Source organism: Harpia harpyja, chromosome 3 (genome assembly GCF_026419915.1).
Source record: "Harpia harpyja isolate bHarHar1 chromosome 3, bHarHar1 primary haplotype, whole genome shotgun sequence".
In the NCBI taxonomy this organism is placed as follows: domain Eukaryota; kingdom Metazoa; phylum Chordata; class Aves; order Accipitriformes; family Accipitridae; genus Harpia; species Harpia harpyja.
The window spans coordinates 5,762,766-5,785,897 of NC_068942.1; the positions used below are offsets into that span (position 1 = coordinate 5,762,766).

Genomic DNA, 23,132 nt, shown 5'->3' on the forward strand with positions numbered 1-23,132 from the left:
GTTTTGGCTTCAGTCCTTTACGGGTACGAGCTCCAAAGTTACCCTGACAAGGAGTGGCCAGGATCCAATTGTCTCTCCATGGCAGCAAGTCTAGCATCCACGTCTCTCATCACATAATCCTTAAGAGAATGATTAATGTCCTTCAGCCTTTGAAGTACAGCATGCTTACAACCAGCAGTAACTCATTAGAGAAAAAAACAGAACATTCAAAGGCAATCCAAGGGATCTACACAGGGCCCCCCAGATAAACTCTCCAGACACGTACAGCTCATGCTGCTGTAGCACAGCAGCCGTTTCAAGACAGATTAAGATCACAAACAGGGTACCTGGTTTTCAAGGAGCCGTGTGCCACAAGCCAAATTGTACTACAGGGCAGTACCACTTTAGTCAGAAAATTTCTTAATTTATTTTCCTTTTAAAAACATCATCAGACCATTAAAGTATACGGTTCAAGTCTCTAGAGTTTTAAACAAAAAAGAGAGGGAGGGAAAGGGGAAGATGAAGGGGGTGGGACAGGGAGACAAGAGCCTTGCACTTACATTGAATTAGATAAGAGTTTTATAGCTACCAACTGCAGTGTCTTGGAACAGTCTTTGGGACACTCCTTTCTTGTGACAGCAGGCCTGCCCAGAACTCTTAATAATTACATTTGCCTCTTCAGAAGTCAGTTCCCCAGGGGAGCTTTCTTCTGAGATTGCCACAGTCTTTGCTCTTGCCTTCTGTCACCACACCTGGGTGCAAACACTTACCCATGGCTGCCCTCAGGCACAGATGCCACAGAAAATCCAAAGCAGTTTGGGCACACTTTTTTGAATTTATGAGGACGTTTACAATATAAACTGCTAAGAAGACATTTTTGTAAAATGGCAAACAGATTTTTTTCCCAAGAGAAAAAACAAGCAAGACCCTTTATAAGCCCCCAGCCCATCTGTTCTGTTGAGGAGAATGACAGCTTTTGTGTCCTAAAGCAAGTCCTTGGGATGAAAAATGGTCACTTTGATTTTTCCTAGACAACCTCATTTTATTGGAGGTGGCTACTTTAGGGCAACTTGGAACTGACATCTGAGATAGATACAAGAAATTACAGTCACAGCACGACACAAATTTGATGAGTTGTACCCTTCCTAGCAGGCTCCTAAGAGCTTCTTCATTCTGCTTGACACTCTTGGGGTGGTCTTTCCCAAATGCTTCATTGGTCTTATAACATCTATAAGATCAGCCTATAGAGTAGCCCAATTGGAACCCAAACCAGCCAGTTGTCAGCAGAATGGGACAAAGCAAAGGAGAAACTCTGTCTTTTGGCTTATAAAAATCATACGGCAAAGCCAGGCAGGCAGAGAAACAAGCGACGAGTGTGACATTTCCCTGGAGTATTCGTGTGTTGAAAATGACTCATGACTTAGTCAGAGAAAACAATGTCTATAAAAAGGGTTAAACAAATTGCTTAGGAAATGAACTTATCAAAAAGACAGCATCTGACACTGTGTCATACCAGACAACTGCACGAGTGATTTATTTGAGAAGGTCTTTTGTGTCAGATTGCAGTGGGAGAAGTAAAGTGCTAACTTAGATATTTTTCTTTCAAGAGAGAGAAGGGGGAAGAAGACAGGGAGGCATTGCATTTCTTCAAAATAAAACACCTGAGAAAGCTTTAGTCCTTTTCTTCTCTCAGGGACTGTCTCTACATATTTTCTCACAAGCGCTCTTTGGCTTTCTCCCTCGCAGCGATTGGCAGTGACCTATCTACACTGTAGGTATAATTTAGATGGCTGATTCACTCAACCACACACTGGCTGGATCTGGGCTATGTGTCTCCTCCAGTAGCAAGTCTACATACGTTCCAGATAATTATACAAACAAATCACACATGTCATAAGCAAAAAAACAATAAAATAAAATAAAAAAGTCTAGACACAGAGAGTTGTATAATGCAAACGAAAGCCAAAAATTCAGAAACAATCAGCTTAAGACATCAGCATGTAACGCCTAAAGACAAGTGCCTACTGTTAAGTAATAAATCCAAGAAGGGTTACCAGGCTATGGTTATCTTCTGCCAAGAACAGTTCTGGTGTACCGGGAGACTCCCACGGGTAGCTCAAAACTAAGGGGGCTTAGGATTAATTCCTTAAAGGATATAGAAGCAAGAAAGAGTATACACTGAAGGAAGGAAAATTTTCCAAAAGTTTGTCAGTTTTCTGCATAGATTTGGGGGGCAGGGAGGGAAACCCACATATATTAATATTACAGAACATTCACTTGTTCTTCTGTTGCAAACTGAGAAAGCCTTGCAAAATATTTCAACAAGTTTCTTCTCAATAATTCAGGTAATACCATATCAGCACTATACTGCCAGGTCTTCGGACTTGCCTGAGATCCAGCAGAGTTTATTTCTGTGCTATCAAATACAGAAATGAGTGCTAAGAGTTAGGGTTTAGAAAAAAGTATAAGCATTATCTCACCCCTCTATTGCTGTTATTAGAGAAACCGATCAGATACCGGTTTGGCTTAAAGGTCCTTTACTCCCTGAAAGAACTAGAGCCATGTGCAGCCTGGCTTTAGGAAAAGCTCTTATTCCACTCTTTTCAGTGCTTATTGTGTTTGAAATGACCCGTGCAAGCACCTTTCTGATTTAATTTACCCAATAATATTGTTTTAGGTTTAACAGCACCTCTCTCTATTTTGCCAAGTTTTTGCAGAGTGGCCTTTTTAACATCGAATTCTCATTTTCCCCCTAATCAATTTATTTTACATTGGCGGTCTTCCAAGAAATTCCCCAGGGGGACAACTAGCGATGCTTAGAAAACAAAACCGATTAAGGGTCAAGACAATTCTTTGGGTTCAGTTTTGACTGATCAGAGAACTTTATGCTTTCATCTGTTTTCTAATTTTCTTGAGAAGAATAATGTCTTTGTTTTTAACCACATGTACTCTTTCCTATGCACTTCCATACAGCAGTCCTCCATTTCCTTTAATGTTGTAAAGCCAGAGAAAGGATAGTCTCCCTGGCTCCCTGTATTTCATCTTGTGACGTGTCTGAATTAGATGCACTTTCTATATAACACAGTAACACCTAGTAGATTTGCTCTCCATTGACTTACCTATTACCTTGAATACAGATACTGTGAGATTTTATAGACATTAGAAGATTAAACCAATCAGCATCTGTAGACATTAGACTTCATCTGAAAACTGTATTTACTAGTCCGTATTTTCCACTTGCAATTGAGGTGACAAAAATACTACTTTATCATCTACTTTTAAAACTCATATGTGCTCCCAGTCTTCTCTGTCCATTCCACCTAGGATTTATTGATTTCCCCAGGCTATCTATATGAATACTGTACAACCATAGCAGAGAGGAGGGATGATGGAGAAAGCCTTGGTTTGTGTCTGGCATGAAAACAAGAAACTTGCTTACAGGGCCCTGTTAACTTTTACTGCAGCATTTGGACTTGACTCTGGACAAATACTTAATTCCTAAACCTGGGACTAAGCCAAAAGTTTTTTAAGATCCCTTTTGAGAACTGCCAGATCACGATATCAGTTTTTCATCTTCTAATGTTAGTTGTGAGGTGGGTTGTTTTGCATATTCGGCTTGAAAAATGAGTCATGAATGCTGATCTCCTTGTTTCCTGTTAAAGAGACTCGGCTGGAGCTCTGCTGGGGTAGGTAGGCAGGATTATTTGGTTTGTTTACTAAGAACAAAGAAAAGAGTTTGATTTAATAAACAGATGTCTTACATGTCATGAAACTGAGTAGGTGTTCTCCATATTTCAGTATTATTACATCTAGATGCCAAGGCCTTTTCTTCTTTCAGTGTCTCATTAATGAGTTGACCCAACTGTGGTTCCGTCTGTTCGCTCCAGATTCTTTAATATATATATATATTTTTTTAATTCTGCAGGAGAGCTATTAGGGGCCTAGGAATTTCAAATGTACCTAATTTAATATTCTCTATTATTAAACTAACATTTAATGCCTTTCATCCAGAACTTCTGATCTGTTGGTATGGTTTAGGTGGCTTAAATCAAATACTTTTAGTTTGGAATCACTGTCTCCAAGCAGTATTAACATCCTGTAAGATACATGGTAAATTGTCTTGTGGATATCCTTTGGCTGGCTCCTCTGGAGACTGAAGAGACTATTTTATGTGTTGTTTATTTTTTAAATGTTAGCAATAGTCTACTGCTTTTGTCTTTTTCATAATAGTGTTGTTTTGCAAATCTGATGATCTTTACAGCATTGTCTGGTTTTATGAGGTCTAGTTTACTTCTACTGTCAACCAGGCTCTGGCATATTTCCTGAGACTGCTTTGTTGAATTATGTTCCTTTATTTTTTCTACTTCCCTTAAGAAGCGCTGTGCCTAGAGGACTCTCTTCTCTCACACCAGCTGGCAATGCCTACATGCCATTTGTTTCTGTAGTTCTTAATACTTTCTGCCTCTTCTGTAAGGCTTTACTTCCTTTTAAAAGCAATTATTTCCCTCTTTAGCTATCGCATGTCTGGTTCACTATGCTCATTCTGCTTTCAAATTCCTCAAATTCATTTGAAACTTGCAGTTTGACATTCGCAGAGGTCTTTAAGAAACTTGGTTCGTTTAGATATCAACTTATGATGTCCTCTGTTCAACAGGGAATCTTCTCCCTTTCTTTCTGTCTTTACTTGCAGACTAAGGCATGGCTGATGAGCAAGGTGTAGCAACGATCCCAGGGATCTGCCTCTCCAAGATTATAATTTCCTAACGCATTTGTTTGGGAAAACAATGTTTTAAATTGTGATCCTTATAGTCAGTAGCCTTTTCTCAAATAAAGCAATTTGGAAGTACCTCAGCAGCTGGGGAAGAACAGGAGATGTGATGAACATGGATTACACTTGTTTCACTTCAGAGCTAAAAACTCAGCCAGAGTGCAAGTCTTTCACAAACAGCTCACAAAACCAGCAAGGATCTGTTGTATGAAAACATCTGCATTCTTGAAATTCATCTCCATCCCACATTCACACAAATGCTTCAACTTTCATAAGCAGTAACTCTTCCTCTCTGGAGAGGAGAGGGGAGAGAGGGGAGAGAGGGGAGAGAGGGGAGATCTTCGCTCCAACCCTGCCATGCACATGCACAGGGATAACCAGCGTCACCCTGCAAGGATGTGCCAGGAGATGAAAAGTGCTGCTCTATGTCCTTCTTTGCAGGACGTGGGGAAGGTGGTGTTTAATACTCAGTAGATGTGAGTTGACAGAGCAGTCAGGATGAGACAGGCCGGTTATTCAACATTTAACTCTGTGCAACACAGTCTGACCTCAGGCTGAGTGGTAAGCATTTCTCGTTTTAGGAAAAAAGCAAACATAACTTTCAGTTAACGTTTCCAAAGGGTTGCCAAAGACTGCGATAAAGGAAATAAAAAGGCATCCAAGTAGAGTCAGGCTGGAGAAGTAATTACAATTTTAAAAGGGAGGGTCTGGGCCACCTGCACAGGCTGTAGGTCTGCTTGCTTGACCTTAGGTGAGATCTCCCACTTCTAACGTGGCTGTGGTTTTTAGCCAAACCCAAAGGCAGAAGCACAGCAACAGTTAGGAATCATTAGTAAAGAACTGTAGCTGTTTAACAAAAACCACAGAAAAATACACAGTACACTGTGCAGCTAAGAGGAAAAAAGAGTTCATTTGATAAAACAAATGCAGACGTTCTCTGTCGCATACATCTTTCCAAAGCTGAAACCTCAGGATATTGCAACCACTCAGGCGAAACCCAACTGTTAGAAGAGTTTTGACTGTTAAGAAACTGCTCAACTTGATCTTCAGCGAGAACTTGTCTGGGCATTTCCCTGGATTTCCTGAAATACCAGAAACAATACTGTAATAACAAGTTTCCTTTGAGGGGCGAAAAAGAAGCCTGGACACACCCTTTATTCAAGCAAGGCATCTATTACAATACATAATAAGGCAAGACTGGTTTGATGAATCCCCTCAAGTCATAATGACAGGTAGGAGGCATCCGAAGGCACTTGGTTCTCCTGCACACCCGCACACACACACGTGTGCACACACACACACGTGCGCACACTCTCTCAGCAGCCATCAGACACTCACACATCAGTAAATGCTCAATTTGTCTAACAACCCTTAGTGACTGGGTGCAGGGAGAAGAAAGCGTTTTCAGTAATTTCTCTCTTTCACACTAGTTACCGGCTGTAAATTATGCAAGAACAAGATAACTGCAGTAACTCTCCAAATTATTACTAGTCACTCAGCAGATCTGACATCCACCCCAGAGGAACACGTCAACCTCCTACTGACTACAAGTGAATGGAGAAGTAAGTAGGCACTTATGTCTTCTTTATTCTATCTCTCCAGTCAAGACTGGTGATCATCTCACAAAAATAAGGGAAAAAAATACTAAGCCATTAGTTGGGGAAAGAGAGGGAAAAAAGCAAGAAAAAAGGGTCAAAAGAGGTATAGAATTCTGATAAAGACATGAAAAGAAGCTACCTAAAAGCAGTTCCTGTCTAACTTCTAAAACATTTGTTACACCTTCACAAGTAGTGCAAGTTTTGTTCTTGAGAACTACAGGGCCCACATGGTTAATCTTGTTTTCACATATCCCTTTAACTAATTAAAAAAGCAGAAGATCTTACTCAGAGCTCAGTATTTTTAATATGCTCAGATAATGTAATTAAGAAGAAAAGCATTTCAGTAAAGGTTGCACCTTGTCTATATTGCGAGATCATACTTCATACTAATTTTTATTCTAGATTCCTTTTGTGGGACAAACCCCCCCCATATTTTCATCCAGTGCAAAACTATGCCTTTGAAATAGAACATGATCATCTATTTATTTCTCCTAGAGACAACACATGCAAAGCTGTGCTAATATTTAAAGGTTTGTCAGACAAAGGTGACTCAGTTTCACCAAAACTGGTGCTAGACTACCTTTGCTGACTTATGATTAAAATTTTCACATCTAAGTCTGGATACAAAGGTAACAGTTTGAAAGAAAAGGCTTGCTACAGGTTCTTTCCTCCAGTGAACACTGATGAAAAAAGTCTGCAGAGTAATAACCCAGAGATACAGTGTTCAGCCACTTTGTCTCCAGTTTTAGAGCTTCATTAAAATAATTTAGTTATGATCTTTCGATTGCAATCTTGGAGAAATATAAATGCAATGGCTGCCTTCACAGGTCCATCAAAGCTGAGAAGTATCAAAGGTGAGAAGAACTGTACTGTCACGTTTGTGTCCCAGTTAAGCGGGAAGGCTTCAGTAGATTGGCATACACGACACCACTACGTGCTTTCTAGGAAGGAATTAGATTCATAGTACTCTTCTGTCAGTCTACAAAATTTGAGGAATGCCCTGAACTTAAATAAAACTTGCATTTAAGTGGTCTAATCTGTAGTCACTGACTTGCAAAAGTGAAGAAACCAATGTTATGGCTAACATAAATCAATTAATCCATTCATTTGTATATAACAGCTTCCCCTTACTGCATGGAACATAAATACCCCAAACATGAATTGAGTTACTCCTTGCTATCTTGCATGAATCCCAGCAGAAGGTTGTAACGATGAATGAATCACAGTTAAATGTAAAGACAACACGTGGGAGAAATCTGAAAGGAAAACAATACTTTGTCATCTGAAGATTTGTTTACACTGATTTTATATTTACGCACATAATCTAGTGTTTTGCCTCTGACCAATTTTCTAAGCTTCGCATACACTCCTCAACAGAAGTTTGTACGCATACCGACATTCACTCTGTTGTATTCTGTAGAGTTGAGGAGATCAGCATGGTATTTAAAACATATTTCTCTTTGGACCTTATTGTCTTATAATTGCAAACTTCTTAAATAAAAAGCAAAGGCTGCTCGACTAATTTGAAACATGAGTAACATTCATACTGTCAACTTTCATACTTAGCTTTTTAGGTTTTCCTTTTTAAACCCAGGTCAAATACAGAAAACATGTGAAGGTTAGTTTTTAATTGCTCAGATGTTTTCAATGCCTGCAAAATCTTTTGAACGCCTGCAAAATCTTTTCAACTCTCCATCATTCTGTGAAAGAATTTCAGTGCCAAAGGTCAGTATCTTCTTGGCCAAAGGGAAGATGTTGACCTGCCTGTAGATGTTCACGAAGAGGGGAGGGTTGCGAAGGGGAGATCTGGGCTCAGAAACAGCTACTTAAAAAGACGCTTAACAGACTGAATGGACTTAGCAACGCTTACTCACAGAGCTTCTTTTGCTTACATAAATGTGTATTAAAACCCAGAACTATAGTAAAACTATTGAACAGCAATGGCTGCCTTCACAGGTCCATCAAAGCTGAGAAGTATCAAAGGTGAGAAGAATGGTGTTGTCACGTTTGTGTCCCAGTTGAGCAGAGAGGCTCAACTGACTCAGAGAAGCTCTAATCTCATCTGTGAGTTCCTGTGTCTTTTAAAACACAAGTGATATCGAGAATTTATGCATGTAGCACTATTTCCACACTGTGGTTCTGCACGGATTTACCTGAACGTAGAGCAGAGACTCTGTAGGTATGCTAGTGGGAAAGTCTGCAGTGAGCTGCAGACCACAAAAACCATTACAGATGGTATGTCTGCCTAAGCTATAAAACTTGTTTAATCAGATATGAGCAAAATCTGCTAACTGTGCAGTTCGTTACTGAGAATGCAAATTATAGTCCACATGTATCAGACATTACCAATCAGGTTTGAAAATGGGTGTGGGAATACTTTAAAGAAATTCATTATATGGATTTGATTGCATAATACACAGGTATTCTGTGTTTACAGGCTGAATAACTGCAGGACTGAACTATGTTAAGATGTCTTCATGCTGACATGTAAGGAGCCAGAATTCCAATCAACATCCAAGCTTCATTTTTCACTTCAGAAAACAATGTATTGATTTATCCTTGTTTCCTAGAAAAGCCTTTGATTAGAAATGTCAAGATAGCATCAATAAAAATTATTCAAAGATATGACAATGCAATACTAAACACCTATCTCTTACTGCCAAGTACAGACAGACTGCTTCAGGTAAACACAACTCATTACTTACAGTTCTGCAATGAAGTAAACAGCATAAAAAATCCCAGCACACACGAACAGAGATGTTCCTTATGCCTCAAATCAAGCTCTGTGCAAGGCTTAGATATCAACATGTCACTGCCCACTCTTAGTGAAGGCTGTTTTAGAATGTAATACCTCCCCCGTGAGAACAATAATTACCTTTACCTTCGTTTGTGAGCAAGGCTTTAATACCGTGTTTGATCTTGTCTTACCAGATGAGTGATAGGCCTATCATGCTCATGAATGAAAGGCAATCATCCCTCCTTACTACTAAGATATCTTATGAGTCCTCATCTTAGGAGAACCACACGTTTTACTGAGCGAAGCAATGAGCTCGGTGAGGTGGAGAACCTGCAGAGGCTCTGTGTAGGTCATCTCTTTATCGTCTTTTCCCATTGAATCCATTCTGCTTGTTAAGTCCAGTACAGCACATTCAGCCTCAGCTGACTGAAGGGCTACAGCCCACTCCCAGCAGGCAAAATTTTATGAACTGTTGATTCCTGAGTTTATTATTCCTGCATTGTGGAACTCCTTGCAGCTCTGAATTTAAATTGGAGTTCTGAAAAAGGGCGCACTGACTTGAAAATCAGTTTGACTCTTCTAGAAAGAGCAGATCAAAAGTTTCAGCGACAACTGGTTGGGAAAACCGATTTGAGCAAGGCCTCAGGTTCTCCCTGGGGAGGATCCTGTTGTCATTACGATTGTTTTAAGTGCACGGCTATAGCAGATTACTCACTTATCTTCCCGTGCAAATCTCTTACAGGAGCGCAGACCGGCTGCATGCATTTAATATCTGCAAGTATTAAAGCCTGTACATTAGCAAAGGTTATCAGTGACTAACAGCCAGCGATAATAAAGGTTATCTCCTCTCTGAGCCCTGAACTGCCTAGGAAATAGAGACATGCAGGATCACCGACTCCAACTTCCCATCTTGCCTCTGTCCAGTTCGTGAGCCAGCTCTTCCCCTACCCGAGAAGCGTACAGGGCTGATGCAGACCCCCGCGCTTGCTGTACCAAAGCCGTGATAGTACAGCTCCGCAGGGCTGAGGGCAGAGCCCTCGGGGTGGACGTGCCAGCGCCGGGCACAAGCCCCCGTGGCCCCGGCGGCCCCTCCGCGGCGCGGCGCGGCGTGGCACGGCACGGCAGCACCCCCAGCCTCGGCAGAACAGCACACGGGGTGAGGGGCGACGGCCTCCCTGCCCACAACGACACGCTCGGACGTGGAAAGGACGAAGGCCGGCATTTCTTGCATTTTGCTGCGCCGGCTTTTACTCACACTTTTACCAGTTCGTGCATCGACCACGGCCTTATCTTTTACGTACCATGCAACGTTGAAGAGCTCTGGATGGTAAGGTAGCTGGATTCGCATTTCTGTGATTCGATATCCAGGTCTCCAATCTTTAAGATCAGGCGTTTTCCCGGAGGCACTTGGATTTTCTTTTCACAAAGAGTGTAGTTTGGGTATGTCCCAGGATAGTTCTTGGATGCCAGGGTCCCGCTGTCTTGATACATCACCGTGTGCCCACATCCATCCCCTGCAGCAGGAGAAGAAACAAGGAAGAGAAACAGAATGTAATCCTCACTAAAAAACGTGTAAGAAAATACTGACCACATAATCATGTCTCACGTGCACTTCCACCTTTATAAAAAAGTATTTTGTAATACTCCACCTCAGTTATGCTGTTGTTGGAACATAGGCAACTAAAATAAATACAGTCATATTTCTTTTGTAAAGCAATAGAAAGGAGGGTTGGAAAGACTCATGAACGAAGTTGTATTTGACAGTCCTGTACGGAGCCTCTCCGGCTTTCTGCTTTACAGCCAAACCCTACCGAAACCCTGAAGATGCAATTCCACATGTACTAGATAGGATCCTTCCTTAAATAGTTTTCTCCCGATCATCATTCCACATTTTATTTCCATAGAAACAGCCGTCAGAGAGAGGGTAACTGAACCATACGTGAAAGCACAGACATGATTTAACTACATACTATCACAGACCTGACTCATCTTACTTTCCTGTTGGTTTTCTTGCGCCGCTTGCACAATACAAAAAGCACAGGGGATAAGGCAAAGACACAAGAGGGGCTTCAGAAGCGGGATGCGCATCGTTCACGGTACGCAGGCTACTTCACGGTAGCACGCCCGGAGATGTAAGTGCTGCTGCCTCCTTGCTCGAGGGGTGAGGGTAGGCGCCCACAAAGCGCGTTTTCGTGGCACTGGGTAGGAGCTCAGCTCAGCTCCGGAGCCTTTCCTTGGTGGAGAGGCATCTGAGGAGCAGCTGCAGCAGAACAGATGACAACAGGAAAAGGCGCATGGAAATACATGGGGGGATGTGGGGACTGACATGGAAAACAGGAAGCATCCACAGAGGGGAAGGAAGCAGGTATCAGATAAGAGACCTTGACTACTAAAGGAAGCAATTTTTACTGAACTATTTAAAAGTGTCCCAGTAACTTAAAATTTATATATTAAAGCTTAAGCCATTTCATTCTGCTGAATCTTCCAAATAATGGAATCCATTCCAACAGTGGAACCAGTGCCATATGTATGTGCATATAACAGGCAGTCCTCAGTTTTTGGTCAGTTAAGGCACAGGCACTCTTTACATAGGAGTCTTGTGTACTGTTATCCGTTATCACTGCAAAACCGAAGCTAGTCCTAGAAGTGTTAATAAAACAAAGAATCCCGCAGAGCTGGGAATTCACAATGTTCACTTTAACTACCCCAAATTTTACTTTTGGGGATGTTTTGGTTAAACTGTTTTGGTCTGTGCATTTTAATTACTCTCTGAATTTCCTTCCACAATCACTAGGAGAAACACACTTAAGGTTTGATAAGATTATTTAAAAATGAACAACTAGAAATGAAGTGTTGATAAAGAAACGTGCCATACCGGGGATTGGGGGGAAAGTGGCATGCTGTGCAAAGATAAGCTCCAAGCTATCAAACTTTGACTTGTTACTATATAATTACACCGCCATTTCATCCAACTCACTCAACCGCTTTTTCACAAGCAACAGCATTTATTTTGAAGCTTTATCATTATTACTAGCTTTGTTGCCTACTATTTAATTTTGTCGCAAGTTCATGCTTGGAATAGAGGTGAATAGGAGACATAGATCCAAAATCATATCACCGTAAAACATATTAAATATGTTTTTTCAGATCTCCTTGTTCACATGCTTTAAAAAACATCTGTTGTTCAAGTTTTCTATCCAAGCACTATTGATTTCAGAATGCATAGGAAAATACTCAAGATGAAAGGCAAACTGGCCTCTTGGGCAAATTGTCTTTTAATGGAAACTTTCTGCAGCAGGAATAAAAATATAAGAAGCAATACAGTACGTGAGCTATCAACTTTCTGAAACCAGAGAGGGGTCTGCAGAGGTCCAGGCAGTGTAAAACCAGATCACTTCCAGCAGGACACAGGACAGCCTTGCTGCCTGTGTAGCTGACTGCTGTGTAGTAAAAAAGAACTGCCTGTGGCCTTTAATTTAAACTACATGTTTTTAACTGTAAGCATTTACTTTAGCTGGACTGATGAAAATAAAGTAACTACAATCTGGAGCTTGGTTTGCAACTTATCCTAATTGGGAAAGAAAAGGGAAAACAAAGGGAAAAGTTACATAACCACAACAAAATGTCATGGGGATGGACTCCTTGAAATGAAAAGTCTAGTGTTCACATAGCCTTCATCTCGCTGGGCTATGTTCTGGCTTGTGTCACCTCGGTACAATGCCAAGGATCCTTTGTGGTACCAAACTCTCCTCAAAAAAATGAAAAGACATTGCTATCATGGCAAGACCCTGACAACTGTCCAGGTCAGAGAGTATTGTATTTCTGCAGAAAGTGTACGGGCAAAACTGTGCACCAGAGACGACAGCCTGCCATCCTCCTCTGTCAAGGTTATACGAGGTCTTGTTCCCAGGGAAACTCCTTTTTTTAAAATCTGCCTTTGAGTCAGCGTTGAAACGTATTAACACCAGAACATCTTTTGAGCTAAGAAAGCATAAATGCTATTTTCCCACTTTTCACTGGTGGAGCATCGTCATTCAAACACTCCTAATGAGAGGCAAGCACAGCATTATCCTGGACCTGCAACGTCCCTTGCTGCGTCTGTTCTGCCTGCCTGCCTCAGAGGAAAAGGTCATGACAAAAGCTTGTTTGCTGCAAGAACCAAAGCTATGTCCAAAAAGTCAGACCAAGTCCTAGTAACTATTGCTTCTTACAGGGAATCCTGACTGGAGCTCTAAATTTTTAGTTTCTCAGCAAGATTACCAGAGCAAAGAAAAATCTTACACTGAGATTTGCCGGAAAATGCATCCTAGGGAAGGAGTCTGAATGTATAGAGGGAAGGTAGAATAAAACTCAGGATCTGATAGTTCATTCAAAGAGAGATTTAATGACTAAATGTAGTAAAAAACTTATAACCCGACTGTATACCAAGGGCTCAGAAATGGAGGCAAATTGCAAGGAATTCAGAACATATCCCTGTTCACATTTTCAAATGAACAATGGGAACAATACTACCATCACTTCTGTTCTTATCATTATTTTCCACGTGAAATTTTGATTTTCAGTAGAAATGTATTGGCCAAACCTCAAATACATTGACTTTAAAACACAACTGCTTGTCCTTATGAAAACTATGGTTTAAATACCTGACGTCGCACTCTTTTCTATAGGCACAGCTCTTCTGGCTGGAAATATGTGTATTCAACCGGTCAGTTCGACACAGGATTTCTTGCTAACACTAAATTTTCACTTAGCGTTACTTCTGAGAACTGTTTTCTATCTTCCCATTCGGCAAGAAGCCAGCAGCCTTGCCTCAGACATCCAGGTTTCATCACTTCTCACTGGACGAGAGCAAAGCAAAATATTTAAGCACGAGGTATTCAGCAGCCAGAAAGTCTAAACATGCTTAGATTTAATGATCTTTCTCCTCAGCACCAGGAGTTACTAAAAGCACATCAAACATGCTTTGTAAACCGAGTTCCCATGGGCATTTGAATCAAGATCAAGATCGTGGTCTCTGGATGGCGGGCGCCCGCCTGTTGGCCTACACACAGGTTGTACCAAAGATCACACAGCGTTGGAATTAAGGCTGTTTACCACAGATAAAAATAGTCTCCTACGGCAGACAATGGAAATAACTCCCCAAGAAGCGAGAACCACGACCAACACCTTCTGCCGCAGCAGCGGGCACACCGCTTGCACCTTGCCCTCTCTCACAGGGCGCTGGCCGAGAGCAGTGCTGGCACGTAAAACCAAACCCGGGACCCCGCCAGAAGACACCGGTGCGTGTCCCTGCGGAGAGGGCGAGAGGAGGTGCCAGGTGGCTGGCAGGTAGCACCATTTCCCATCCTCAGACACGTGCACGATGGATGTGCGTGGGAAAAGGTGAAGGAGTATCTCCAAGCAGCTGCATCTGGGCTGGGTCTGACCACGGCTGCTGGCTCCTGGGCAGGAGGGCCTCCTCCAGGATCTAACCTGCCCAGGAAGGATGTAGGTGATGAAATCGATGCCCACGAACAAGCTGCAGCCCCACACCGTGAGCTGCCCTGAACACAACCCCTGACAGATACTGTGGCTTTAGCAAAACGGTCGTGGTCCCAGAAGCAGCAGAGTTAGAGATCTCCAAAAACGATGCTGGTTCTTTCAGGTACCCTCCTGCTACCCAAAATCACCTGGCTAGGCTGACCCTCTCCTCCCGTCTCTTCCCAAGCCCAGTGTATGAGCCGAGCCCTGGCCTCTCTCTCCTCTGCAACCTGGGCTTTTCCACCCCCTGCTGACGTGCACGAGTGGATGTGCACAGCACCTTCATCCAAGCACTCGGCACATCGCCCTCTGAGTTAGGGAAGAGGCTACGGTTTTTTCAAATAACTGCTATAAGAAATTTCCATGTGCTGCACCTTTCACGAAACATGTTTATACCACCAACTACAAAACGGTTACATAGCATGATATCAAAGTGCATTTTCAAACGCATTGCTACAATATCCTGGCAGCAAACAGCTGCCTTTTTGATCCTTCTGATTCACCCTCACTAAGCAATTAATAATGGACTTGGACTTACTCCAGTGCTAAATACGTGTTATACCTAGGCATGCTCATGCACACAGCCAGCGGCTCCCTGCCCTCTTCCACCCTGCTGCACGAGCCCCGTCAGGCACCAGCATCTCTCTCTTGGCCTCTCTGGCTACAGACTCCCGCTATCTGCTGCCCCTAGGCTGCCAATCTCTTCCCACCAGGACAAAGACCGCCAAAACAACTTTATTTCCCTCTCCGCCTCATCTCTCCCAGTTTGACATCCTTTTGCATGCCCGTCTTCACGGGGGTGCTTGGGACAAGGTGTGCTCCCCCGCTATCCCGCGTGGAGGCCAGGGTGCAGGGCCGGTGGGGGACTGCCGGCCTGTCCGCCTTCCTTCCCACTCCTTCCCTTGAGAGGCGAGAGCAGAAAACTGATTTTGTATACTTAAAGCTTGGATTCAGCCAAAAATCAGCATTTTCTGAAGAGCCACAGCTGCAAATGGACACAGCCAAAGCAAAGAAAACGCCTCCGAGTCAAGGGTAAGGCTTTGCGAGCTCTGACGAGAAGCCCCATGAGGAGAAATGAGATTCGTCTCATCTTCCACGTTGCTTTCCCTGAAGTAATAACTCCAGCTTATTAAAAGATACCATAATAACTGAGTCAAGAAGGAGTTCTGTGCCCATGTTTGAAAGAGGATTCAAGTTATGCATAAGAACAGATAAGTATCTAAAAAAGAAATCAACTCTTTCCAGTTAAACCTGTGCCCTCCCTGCTCATGTGGGATAGGAGAAAAGATCAGGGAAAATGCAAGTTTTTTTGCCAGATGCCATCCAAATCTACTGGTGTGGTCCAAAAATACATTAGGTTTACATACAGCTACTCTGACCTCCATCACTAACAGTCATGCACGCTGCAAACACAAATGGGTTTGTACCTTTGCTGCTTTGTGAGGTGATGGAGTAAAATCCAGAGTTAAGCTCTTCATCTCTAACCTCTCGGCTGCCAAACGTGGGTCAAGAGCATCAGCTCTTTACTGCGCCATTATAACGGAAGAGAAAGACCACCACGCGACCGGGACCTAAACCCCTCACTTCTCCAGCGAGTGATGGAAGATGTCAGACCTCTGTGCTTTTCCTGGCAGTGGGCTCAGGCAGGTAACAAAAACGAAGGGCAACATCACGGGCCTGAGGCATTGCTAGGCAGGCAAATACCCCCAGTCCTCCTCCCCAGTGGTGCGAGGACCCAGAGCTGCAGGCATCGTGGGGGGTGGCAGGGTGGGGGGGTAACCACACATTTGGGGATTTCACAAACCACCAATTTCAGGGCAGATGCCATTTGCACCAGTGGAGCAGCTGGCTGAGCCCTGCATCTAACGAAATATATAAATCCCCAGCAGTTTTTTCGGAAGTCCAGCTTTACATTCTTCACAATATTTTGTGGATACAGCAAAACCAATTTTCAAATAATGAAAGAAACCACTGAGAATTAAGTCAAGTCTATAATCATCTGAAAAAAACAGTGACTGCAATATTCCATGGCCTTTAAATTAGTATTAACATCTTTTCAAGGGAAGAAGTCCCCCACTTCGCAGTACGCCCTACTGCAAAAGGAAAAACAAATAGCGTGTAAACTTTTCTTTGAATTGCGTTTTAATTTGTTTGACTCCATTAGGTTCCCAGGAAACATTTTAACCCCTGTGCTGCTGCAGTCCCACAGGACACCCATTCTGCTGCCCAAGCTAACCAAGCAGTAGCTGGGAGGAGGGCCGAGAGCAGGAAGGGAAGGTAGAGCAGCAGAAGAAACAAAGGAACATTGTGAAGTGCTGATTTCGTTGCCCAAATTATTTACTTACCGACTTCAAAGGGATGCAAAAGGAGAAGGAGGTCAAACAAACCACAGCGTGTTTTTCCCTCCCCTTCACAGACATTACTTACTGTAATGTCCCTCTTAAAGCAGGAATGAGAAAGCAGCAAATGATCTCAAATTGGTTCCGCAGTGGTTCCATAAATCACAAATTCCCACCACGCGCCCAGCTGCGATCTCATCCCCAGCCATTTGGGCTGTGACTGGGGGCTGGCTTTCCTCAGGGTTTTCCCTGCAGTCAGCCTCAGGAGGTGCTCTGCCTCAAGCATATAGGAAGTTATTTTGGTAACCAGTTGGATCGCCATCATCAAGTATAGAAAAAAATCCCTGACAACCATTCTAAGTGCCTTATCTAGCAAAGTAGCTTACAACCGTACTGCCATTTTTCAAAGTTAAAGAGTTTTTTAGCAATTGCAGGCACAGCCATATGCCAGTAGCTGGGGAACTCTTTCCAGCTGTGCTGACCTACACGGCAGTGACTTTGCTGGATTGCCACAACCACCCCGGGCAGCCTTTACTACCCCAAAAACCTCTCGCCTTTGCAGAAGTTTCCAAAGACAAAAACCTAGCGAGATCTGAGATTTTATTTATTTAGCTGCTAAAATGTCAAAAGAAAGCAGAAATCTGCTTATAAGCAACTTCTTCCATCAATAGGAAGCCATGTTCCACTGAAGAGAGAACTTTACACTCAGCATTCAGGTTTGCAACCTTGACAAGTAGTAGAGTAGGTCTTACTTAAGCTAATACAAATGTGAACCAGAAACTCACACACTGAAACTCTTCCAGTTTCACTGTATCCATAAAGCCTTGATTAATTTTGCTGCTTAATCAAATAACATTCTGGAGAGCAACCATGTCATCTGCATATACATCTTAGGGACTCGTGTCAGGATGAAACCTAACGCTACCTGGCTACATTTACGCATGAGACCTCAGTGACAAGACAATTCAAATTACCGTAGAAATCACAGTGCCAAAAGGAGAGAACAGCAGCTACAGCCGGTAGTCCCTATGAATTATTTATGAGGAAACAGGATTAGAAATTGCTGCATTCTGTAAAGAAGAAGGTTCTGCAACACGTAAGGGATAAGGTTTACACAAAAAAGCTATGCATCATTCTTTTCTTGCTTTGTTTCTATTCAATACGTAAATAGTAGAAAACTAGGTTTGCCTTTGCTTTTCAGGATCACTATCTGGTTCCATCACAATCTGTGAAATACAGACAGTACCAGAGTACATGTCAAAAATAAGTATGTTTTAGTCATTGCTTCCAGGACTTAGGCAGTATACCCAAATGTACTCCTCCAGAGAAGCGAGTTTTAGCACTGGAATTTGCTTTTCAGCACTCTAAATACAGCACTCTCGAGCTTGTGGGTGTGAGAAAACTTCTATGCCTTTTTAACTGCTGCAACAAAAGGGATTTGTAATTTAAAATTTATTTATTTATTTCCTGCATAGCTGCATTTCATATTTGTCAATGCTTTTCTTTTATGGATGTGGTGTATTGCTGCGATCGACCACCTCAACGTTTTATTGGTCTGTGTGTTTTTCAAAATAGGTATGAGAACGGAGCTACACGTGTATGGAAATTTCAAAGGAATCTTAAGTGCAGGGTCCCATTTTTGCAAAAGGGAAGTTGATTTTTTGTTTTCTGACAAATACCTGCCTACTTTAAGATACACGTCCACATTACGCACCTCAAATGCAGAGAAGGCGCCGAGAAATTCATTCCCAAGCACTTGTTGTAACTGCATGCTCAGAAGGAACCTTGAAGGACTGTAAATAAATGGGAAGATGGTCATGCTCCTCCACCAGCCCCCCACGCAGAGTAACTCAGGACCCTGGTGAAGCTTCAGTGCTATAAAGTTTACGGGGAACAAATATCCTACAGACAGAGGTTTCTTCCCTGTCCCACTGCCCACAGCATCCCAGCGATGTGGCAGGGACGTGGGACCACAGCGGGAGACGGACCCCCCTCCCACGCTGGCCTGGGCTCCCCCCGGGCTGGGGGGACAATGTGCCATTAGGGCATCTCCTCGGATTCTGCTGATTCGGGGCAAACACACAGTTGGATTTTTATTAAGGGTTTTTCAAGCGAAGTAGGAAATGCTAATCTTAACTGAGAGACATATCATATATATGCAAATTGTTTGCTCTACTTTCTCCATCTGTTTTTTTCCCCAGGTTTTTCTCTTTGCTATGCTTTACTGGAGATTAACTTCCAGTATATTGCACCGAATTTGGACTGTGTGGGAAACATATGCTGCAAGCTCAGGGCCAGACTCGAATATTGGGTTGCACAGGAATAGGAATATTCACAGCAGTGCTAAGGACTGACAAACCCACAGGGACAAGAAATTCAGAGACACCAGGGTAAGGAGAGGCTGAAGCAGAGCTGTTCCAGTTACAGTAGCAGGTGGGAAGGCAAGATTTCAAAACAGCTTTAATTTGGGTAAGAGGAAATGGCTGAACATGATGGAATGAAACCACCACCACCCCTTTTTTTAACATGTAATTCCCTTGTTAGTGTGATACAAGTCAAGCAAGACTGACGGTTATCAGTGTTGAAGGGTGGTCTTTTTTCTTTAAAACAAACCTGTCCCGGCTTACTTGAAAAATCACATGGTCACCTTTTTTGCCTGTATGCCTAGGTGGAATATGTGATTTGTTAGTAAGAAAGGACAACAGAAAGCACGCCACTTTTCTCAAAGCAAATTTTACAACACCCCTCTGCCCCCCCATTACCCCAAGGTATAAAATAACAAATATTTCAAGAGAAAATTAATTGGTTTGTGATGGAAACAATAATTGCCATTTATTAGCAAGACGCAATTGTCTGTTTTGCCTTTTGACTCAGTCAACTCAAATTCTAGGAAACCAGCTATTTTCTTCATGGTTATTGCGCTCTAACAACAAGTGGTTCCTTACAATTCCAGTAGAAATGGAAGTAAAAATTAACTGAACTAAGATGAAGATACAGCTGAAGACCTACATCAGGCTTCCGACCTGGAGCACTGAAAGCAAGAAATGCCTTTTTTCAGTATTCTCACGTGACCAGCCTGCCTGATACTCGTCATCAAGGTATTAAGCAGAGCGGTATGCTCAGAGGCTCTGTGAACCAGGAAATCTTGTGATCTCTCTGGTTCATTGTGGTTACATATAGTTGCTGTGAAAGATATTTTAAATTTAAAAAATAGAAAGGAAATCAGCCACAACGTTACTTAAGTACTATAGCGTTGGTTGTGGTGCTCTATATGATCCACAGCATCATTTCTGTGTCTTCCGTGAACACATTAATATGAAACTGCATAAAAGTTATTTGCAAATGAATGTGAAAAATAGTGCAAAAGAAAATGTTTTATGCCACCCTGTGTACACCACTTATACTGAAACTCCATAATTTCATTTTGTTTGACTGGATCTTTTGATTAGCAGTAGTACCAAACAATCATGCTCTCAAGTTTTGAAACAGGGTACAGCAGAAAGGTCTGAACAGTTTTTCACTCATCTCAAGAGTGAATAAGTCAGTGTAACTGCTCAATTTATTTTGATAGAATATTATTTTGCTTTCCACCTAGAGAACACAGGGACTGACTTCCATCTAAAAAAATAGCAGATTCATTTTCGAAACACAAGCATTAGCGCTTGTTGAAAATCAGTATGTTCTCAGATACCTGTTCTAACGGCTACGAGTTTAACTACATCTCTTCTGTCTGTGACAAAATACTAATAGATCAGCAAGCACCAAGTCCTTCTTGGGTTTGAAAATGCTGTCACTTACAACTACCCGAGTACTCATCACACATGGCACAACACTTCATATTACAGCTTATGTATTGAAATTCTGGTTTAAAGCCTTCAGCTCCCCGGCATTTCAACTTCAATGCTCCCATACCGTGCTGACACGAGAAACGTGGGATGATACAAACCCCTGGCCTTGGGAACAAGCAGAGACAACAGGGACGGCAACAGCTCCAGTGTTAGCCACGGACGTTGCTGTCAAAGCCTCCCAGCCAAGGGGGCTCCACAGGATCCTTGAATTTATTTTACAGGTTAAAATTTTTTTTTTTTTTCATACCCAGAGGACAAAATGGACTTTTTTATGGTACAAGCCCATTTTACAAAGGAGGCGTAGCTGACTATCAAGTCAAAGCAACCCACCAACACAGAACTGGTGTGGCACCAGAGCAAAATACAAGTAGTTTCGGGCAGATGCCGCACATCTCCTTTCTGCGCAGTTACCACAGCTGCAAAAACAAGGCTCAGGCACGTAACAAAGCCATTCTGTTCAGACGGGTGAAGAAATCCACCTATGTTTCCAGTGTTTTGAGGTCTCTCCTACCACACCATGAAGAAAAGTTTTGTTTGATTTCCAACAGGACACACAGGCCTTTGTATAGCATGAGGGATCGCATCCAGAATTCCCCATGTGTTTTTGTAATTTGAAATAAAACAAATAAACACAATTTTTATTCAGTAGACATGAACATCTGGAAGATGACATCAACATGACTTCAACTTTAATGTCAAAGTGTTAGACTGAAATCCAATATCATTGAACAATTTGTGGTGGAGGTGCCAGAAACGAACATCACAGATTAAAACTGTGATGGAAACAAGGTTTCTGCAGCAGCTGAGGGAAGAAACAACGTTTTAGAGCTTTACTGAATGCCTGATGAACATTGTTGTCATTACAGTAGCAGTTTGAGCCTAAATTTGTGATACTAAATATCAAAATGAAGATCCCGGTCTCTGGGGCGGCCTTGGGTCTGGGTTTCCAGCCTTGCCCTGCTCTGCTTTCTCCATTTATTCTCCTGTCCCTCTTCCTGGCGCTCAAAACCACCTTTGCTGAAGCTCTTTGGAGGTGGGCGAAGAGAGGACGGCCTGGGCACGCTCGTCCTTCCCTCTGCCCGCGTGGAGCTGCCGCAGAGGCAGCTGCTGCCACCAGACAGCAACCCATCCCATCGAGGGAATGGGAATAATGAGTAAGGTCACACTGGGACTGCAAATCCCGCACAGGGAGAACGGGAAAGTGCCACCACCACCAAACTAAGCCTCCACATCTCGGAAGGAAACTCCTGAGAGGCAAGTGCTGGCTACGTCGGAAGAAGAGACGGGGAGAGAGGGATTGAAAGACCAAAACGTTTCCTCCTCATAACACTCTCAGCTCCCAGGCTTAATTATACAGGATCAACAATCCTAACCATAACTACTGGCAGCCTCTCTACGTGCAAGCATCCAGCCAACCTCAAAAATGTGGCTTTAGCACTCACATGATTTTCACAGGCAAGAATCTGTTTAATTAGATAGTTTGTAATTTATTCTGAAAGCAAAAATGAAGATATCTGTATACTCTTAAAACAAGTCAAACCACTACCCTTTTTTATTTAAACATCACTACTAGATTGTCCCAGTTTGAAGTTTCCTACTCCCAGTTGTAATACTAATTAAACCTTTTGGGGAAGTTGTGTGCTCATTCTTATGCGCTGCTATTAACTTTTTTTTATTGCAGATAGTTGGGATCCAACACCATTCCACTAAATCCGGTCAGAAGGATTTTATTTTGATTTTGTCTGGCTTGTTTTATTCTTAGCAGATGGTGCAAACCCATGTGTTGATGAGTACATGCCACAGGAGAGCATCTGATATGATACAGCCGGCCCCAAACTACAGCGGTGTCTCTGCTGAGGACTTCAGTGCCTGCCACCACTCAGGACCACACTTCTCAGCATGGTGTGTTAGCTCAGATGGGCTTTCAAAACTATACTACTTCTGGTACCCAAAATGGCTTTGAGAAGATACTTTAGGCATCTCTACAGCAGCGTAAGCATCCTCAAAGTTGGTGTTTTTCAAACTAATTATTACTGTGCTACACATGTAGCTGAAGTGGACTAAAGGTGACATGGTTTTGATAAATACAAATGATTGTATTTTTGCATATGCAAATCAACAAATAATTTGCATGAAATATGATTCAACAGCCACGCATGTTACGTGCGTGTGCAGGTAACAACTTTCCCAGGGCATCTTTTTCTCCCTCCTTTTCTCCTTTTTCTCCCTCCTTTGTCAGTGAGACTCTCTGTGGCCTCCCTGTCTCTGATTCTGCTTGAAATGTGTCCCCTGATAACCTAAAGAGAAGTACATATAAAGGGCTTAGAGCTATTTATAGCAAAG

The 23,132-nt window shown here is 42.6% G+C and overlaps 1 protein-coding gene across 1 annotated transcript in view; it reads right to left on the minus strand.

The window, feature by feature from the left end:
- DCBLD1 (discoidin, CUB and LCCL domain containing 1) overlaps positions 1-23,132 on the minus strand; it is a 48,942-nt gene that overhangs the window by 22,091 nt on the left and 3,719 nt on the right. The window contains exon 2 of the mRNA XM_052781233.1: positions 10,384-10,596. Coding sequence (XP_052637193.1) covers positions 10,384-10,596 — 213 coding nt within the window. The remainder of the gene's footprint in view (positions 1-10,383; positions 10,597-23,132) is intronic.